General features: G+C 35.0%; 1 protein-coding gene across 1 annotated transcript; it reads left to right on the forward strand.

The window, feature by feature from the left end:
- The first annotated feature begins 2350 nt into the window (after nucleotides 1–2350).
- LOC149385628 (SAP domain-containing protein) lies at nucleotides 2351–5139 on the forward strand. Its single transcript, XM_089624904.1, has 9 exons — nucleotides 2351–2571; nucleotides 2681–2778; nucleotides 2931–3045; nucleotides 3172–3233; nucleotides 3322–3373; nucleotides 3518–3629; nucleotides 3717–3815; nucleotides 3980–4107; nucleotides 4198–5139. The coding sequence occupies exons 1-9, from the start codon at nucleotides 2372–2374 to the stop codon at nucleotides 4937–4939; spliced, it is 1608 nt and encodes a 535-aa protein (XP_089481030.1). The 5' UTR covers nucleotides 2351–2371; the 3' UTR covers nucleotides 4940–5139.
- Nucleotides 5140–6281: the final 1142 nt, after the last annotated feature.

Consider the following 6281-nt stretch of genomic DNA (forward strand, 5'->3'; position numbering starts at 1 on the left):
ATGAAGTAGTAATCATGGATTTCTGTTAGTCTTAATCCATGAAGTAGTAACGGTGACGCTCGAAACTAACATTGAGTATTTTTACCGTGAAAATAAAACATGAGGTATTTAAATGACACAAAACTCAAACATTAAGTATTTATGCCGCCATTAACTCTATATATTAAATGATAACGGATTTCAACATTTCTCATGCTAATATATAATTTACTTTACAATTCAAACTAAAATGACGGTTTTCGTTTTTCTAGTAACGAACTATTACCATTCAAATAAAAGTTAATTTTTTTTTTTTAATGAAATATCGTTACCGTTGTCTTATCGGGACTCAGATTTTACTGGTATACCATGATAAATTAATGGTTTACCGTAATATACAAAAAATGAAATGATAAACTGTAATGTTGAAATTATCATTACCGTCGTGGCCGTTAAATACGGAATTTGCCGTGAGGTATCCAGTGAACAAATTAATACACTATAGTTTATAATATATACACCTTAAGAGAAGAGATACAAAATTTTTTAAAAAAAAATATATTAGATTATATGTACATATTTTAGTAAAAAAAAATGCATATGTACCTTAGAGTAATTAGGTCTATCTCTGCCAAGAAATTAGATTCTAAAGTGCTTGATATAATGCTACTACCAAGGTTCTAAATATCGGCGATATATAGGGATATATCGCCGATATATCCGTTTTTTTGAAGGCTCGGTAAAAAAACTGATATAACAGCCTAAATATCGTTTTCTTCCCGATATACCGTTTTTCTAAAAAAAATTCCTACAACAGCCAAAAACATAAAAGTTATTCCTGAAATACCTATTTTCATAGCTCTAAACAGGTCCAAAATTTAAAATTGAGTTCTTAGGAATATGAAGACTCATTATTGCTCATTAAAATTCATAGAACTTCATAGGAAGTGATTTTTTTTAAATGTAAAACAAATTCCTACAACAGCCAAAACAGAAAAGTTATTCCTGAAATACCTATTTACATAGCTCTAAACAGACCCAAAATTTAAACTTGAGTTCTTGGGAAGATGAAGACTCATTATTGCTTATTAAAATTCATATAACTACATATGTTTATATGGAGTGATTTTTTAAAATTTATTAATTTCATAATAATGTGAACTTTATTGTTAGCTAAATAAATGTTATATACTCATTCATTACATATATTTATAGATATAAATATACGTATATATCTATATAGATATGTTATATATATATATATATATATATTTAAAATATAATTGTTATATGTATCATTAAATTATATATACATTTTATATATTTTTATAGGATTTCTGCCGATATATCCGTCGGTATCCGATATATCATCGATATATCATCGATATAATCGGTAGTCGGTATTTAAATTGTTATAGAATATCCGTCGATATATCCATCGATACTCGATATATCCGTAAAATCAGAACCTCGGTATGGATATCGGTATCGATATTTTAAACCTTGGCTACTACTATGTGTTATTTGCATTAAATACTGATATAATGAGTCATACTTTCAAAAAGAAAAGTAAATAGTGTCATTGTCACATACTTATATATCAACAGTCACGTTAGCAAAAATACCAATTTATTTTTTATTTAAAAAAAACTATTTTTTGCTTTGTTATTATTACGATTAGCATTTATGTGGGCCTGATTCTTTTTTTTTTTGCTCCCCTTTCTCTTGAAATCAATATGGTAAAATTCTTGAAAGCTTTAGACCACCATTAAAACATACCATTGTAGGTCTGTAAATTTTATAAATATTAGCTGTTTCTAGCGATAATCAGGAGGAAATGAATATGCGGGGGTCAGAAAATGTTCACAATTTTTGGGCGGTACACGGTGAAAATCTTATAGCGCAACAACGACAAATTTTATTATGCTTCCTCATCCGTTTTTGAGTTTTTGTCCTGATTTTCTCTTAAGTACTATGGTTTTTGGGGAAAAAATCACTAAATCAAGCCGTATTTCACGCACCGAAAACCGGACCGTTTTTCCGTTCGATTTACCACAATTTCTAAGGAGAAGTACGGTTTTGTGTTAACCAGTGTCGAGACTCTTCAAAACTCCGGTTTCCGTCCGATTTTCGCGGAATTTCAATCTTTCGTTAAAACTACGTAATTTATCCTCGTCGCAAACACACATTAATGATTTAACAACTTTGTCAGGGTGTAATTTCAAGAACGAATTTTATTTTTGGGAAACTTCGCTTTAGCATATTTCGTAACCTAATTGGCCACTTATCCATCCTCAAAGATCACATATTATTTATTATTTTAAATTTGAATAGATTTGAATTAATTTAAATTTATATTATAATAGGGTACCGCAAGAATGAACTACCATCAATGCAAACGGTCATTTTTTGTTCTCTGCTTCGACACGAAATGGAAGCCATGAATGATACTATTGACATCGACGACGAAGACTCTTGCGAGAGTCTCGTCTCAATCTCCGATGATTCGGACGAGGATCCGAGTTACAGCGCTGTCGAAGAAACGCGTCGCAAGCTCTCTAACCTCTCAGTGAGGAAGAATTCCAACCCTAGGTTTGTGTCTTCTGATCCGATTGAGCCTCTTCATCTTCTTGTTGTTAATTTAATCAATCTTAGGGTTTAGCCGGTTAGTGAAATGTATTTAGGGATTTTTCTTTTGCAGTGTTGTCGAAGAAAGTGACAATGGGATAGTAGTTGATGATGGTGAAGTAGAAGAAGTTGATGAGAAAAGCTACGAGGAAGTTCAAAGGATCGTCGGAGGTTAGTTTCCCTAAATGAAAGAAGCTTTCACATTCGCTTGTTTGTATTGTGATTTTAGAACTGCGTTGGTCATAGTAACGAGTACCAAGGCATTGATTACAGAAGTGGTTCTTTCTATTGTTTTAATCTCTCTTTTTAAATGTTAATCACAGGTGGTAAGACTGAGAAGTTGAAAGTTGAGCAATGTAAGGTCTATCTAAGAAAGAATGGATTGAGACTGACAGGAAACAAAGCAACGCTTATTCAGCGCATCAACGAGCATCTCGAGTAATTTTCTTTTCTTGGAAAAATGAGCATGGGATCGTGTAGTAGAAATTCATTGGGGTTTTCCGGTTCCTAATGTGTGCGCTTGTTTTTTTTTTTTTTTTTTTTTTTTTTTGGTATTGTATTAAGGATTTCGAACGGGGGAGGAGAGAAGAAATACCCGGTATCTAGCTTTTTCATGAATTGCAAAGGTAAATGTTTATATGGTCTTGATCTGCTTCTGGTTTGTCTATCACATTTAAATCATCTTCAAGTTGTTTTTTTTCTTTCTTTTTGCAGGTGATGCTTGCACCGGCGATGTAGTTTTGTTCGAGCAAAATGTTTATGACACGTAAGTTTGCAGTCATATAGAGGAGAAAAAAACTTATGTTTTCTCTTACATTATTAGCAATGTTATCGAAGATATCTTAGCTCGCTTCATCGCTATTACTCTATCATAAAGTTTCTTTTTTTATTTTTATTTTATTATTCGCAGGTACAGCATTGCATCGAGGAGTGCAACTGGACCCCCGTGTGGCACGAGGATGGTCGCGGGCCGCATCGTGAAGGAAAGTTATGGTGCAGCGAAGCAACAGCACACATTTACGGTTAGTATAACAATAATACGCCATTACAAAAAAATAAAATAGAAAAGCATTTCAATTCCCACTTCTGTTTTCTCAAATTGTGACCAGGTTGAAGTTTTGTGGAGCAAAGGAGAGAAGCCACTTCCTTCACTTCATCCCCTCCTAATCAAGGGACGCAATCTCTATCGGTTGAAAACTATGAGACAGGTTCGATGTTATTCCGAAATTATTTCTTCCTTTAACTCTGTCGTTTGATTGTCAACTCGTGATCTTGTAAACCTTGTTTAAGGCCTTTTATTTTTCTGACATTAGATCCTTAAACACCGATCGACTTATAACTTTAGAATATATCTGTGAGTATCTGAATATAGAGATGGGACGATGAAGAGGAGAGGCGCAAAATGTTGAACGAAAAGCACGCCAGGGGGTCTCTGGCTAGATCTAGCCGAGAAGCAAGGATCGAGGAGAAGGAAAAGAGAAAAGGGCTGAAGGAAAATAGGTAGAAACTATTTAAGTGATTCATGTTCATTGAATCTTGGTCTATTTATTTCTTCTGCGTTATTATATCATCAAGTTTTCTGTGCTTCAGGGCCTCGAAAAGAGAGCCTCGTAGAAATCAGCCTGAGCCTGACTTGACCTCGGTACTAAAGCCCTTGGTTCAACCACAACGACCAGTCATATCCGATCATTCAAGAATCACAGAAAATGAAATGATCAGACCAGGAATTTTGGTCAAACCAGCATTCATGGCACACCATATACCTTCTTCAACTAATGTCCAAGCTCAAAACCCAGGCCCGTTCGCTGATCATTGCAAAGTGACCGGAGAGACTCAACCGAAGAAGAGTCCAGTACTAGATATGCACGTAGGCCCAGAAGCCTCTCAGCGATTTGCGGGGAATATGAGTTTCAACAACAAAGAACCCAGATTTTACCCCGGAATTCAAGAGGTTCAACACACGAGAAATCAGCCACATTTCAATCCCGGTGGCTATATGGATTGGTCAACAAGGTCCAAGAACCAGCCATTCACAGGTTTGAACACAAATCATCCTGTCAGTCCTGTAAGAAGAGAGTATGGTGTGAACAACTATCATCGACCCATAAGCCCACCAAGAAGAGAGTATGGTGTGAACAACTATCATCGACCCATAAGCCCACCAAGAAGACACTATATTCGTCCCATGAGCCCGCCGAGAAGACACTATACTCGTCCCATGAGCCCGCCGAGGAGAGAGAACTTTGTGCCACGAAAGCCGTGCCATCATTATGCTCGAGGAAGGTGTCACTATGGGGAAACTTGTAAATTTTCTCACTCTATGAGGGACTAATATGGTCAGACCCGTCCCCTGCAGTGTCCTCATTTGTTCTAGCCGAAGGAGGTTTTTGGTGATTTTTGCTTTCGAAATTTGAAGAGATTTCCCTGTTCGATGTGAGGTTTACAAATATGCATACTTTGTTGAGATATTGGGTTTGGCGTGAAGTTTAATGAAGGCAAGTAATTTTGCTTTTTTCTTGCTTTCAGCTGAAATGAGCAATGAAGGTTTGGAGCAGAAACGTTTATTTTGTAGATTAAAATTTTGACATGCTGTCATCAGGTGGCAATATTCTTTTACATGAGTAAACTTTTTCTCAACTATATGATTACAAATGGTTACATTTGCAATGGTTGCATTGTGATGGAGATTTCCTATAACTAAGAAAAATCACACGGCGTACGTATCGTCAAGTAATAGAGTGCAAAGAGCACCGATATCGAGCCCACAAGGATTTTGGACAATTTTCGATATAAATTCACTAGATTTTCTTTTTAAGTTGTAAGAAAATTAAAGATGAGGGGTTATTGATGTTTTTGAGAATGAAACTTATTTAAAAGCAAGAGTAAATTAAAACAATTAAAATCGATTCAACAAGAAATAATAAAAGCAAGGGGCGCGACTTCGTTAGTTCATCGATTTGGTTGGTCTTGGTAACGATTCTAAACTCGGGTTAAAATGGAAAAACTTAGTCTCAATCCCCTTAAAACATCCACTAATCTCTCTCGAGTCTTTAGGGACCTAGTTATTTGACGAACTTACACATCTCGGTTTGGGTTCTATTAAAACAAACAATTGCACTTAGCCCGAGATTTCAATCAACTATATCTACCTCCTAGTCTATCTATAGCTCTAGGTTGGTGAATGATGGGATGAGTAAAGCTCGCTCATTTCTTACCTCTTCGTTTCTAAACTAGCCTTAGGATTCACTAATTAAGTAGCTAATCTAACTAGAGATAACACACAACCCGAAACCCATAGATTTTCACTATCTAACCCAACCATGAAGCACAATTTCTAATCTAAGAATTAACCAACCAAAATCGACTCACTAACTACATCGCACCCCTTTGACTATTTAGCTACTCATGATTATGAACAAACAAAGCAAAATAGAAATGAGTAAAAACAACAAAACAGGAAACAAATGAGGCATTGAATGCTAACTCAACAACCAACAATAAATTGCATTAACTACAACTTAAACTTCAATATTAAACTCAACAACCTATTAACTTCAAAAGCTAACAATATTCAATGCTCATAACAAACATAAGCTAAACAAAGTTAACAATAAAGTAATTTAAATGAGTTCAACAAAGCAAGGATAAAATAAAGAGTAAGGAAAAGAATAAAC

This window comes from Urtica dioica, chromosome 9 (assembly GCF_054948205.1).
Source record: "Urtica dioica subsp. dioica isolate 48M chromosome 9, U.dioica_male_clone48M_v1_H2, whole genome shotgun sequence".
Lineage (NCBI taxonomy): Eukaryota > Viridiplantae > Streptophyta > Magnoliopsida > Rosales > Urticaceae > Urtica > Urtica dioica.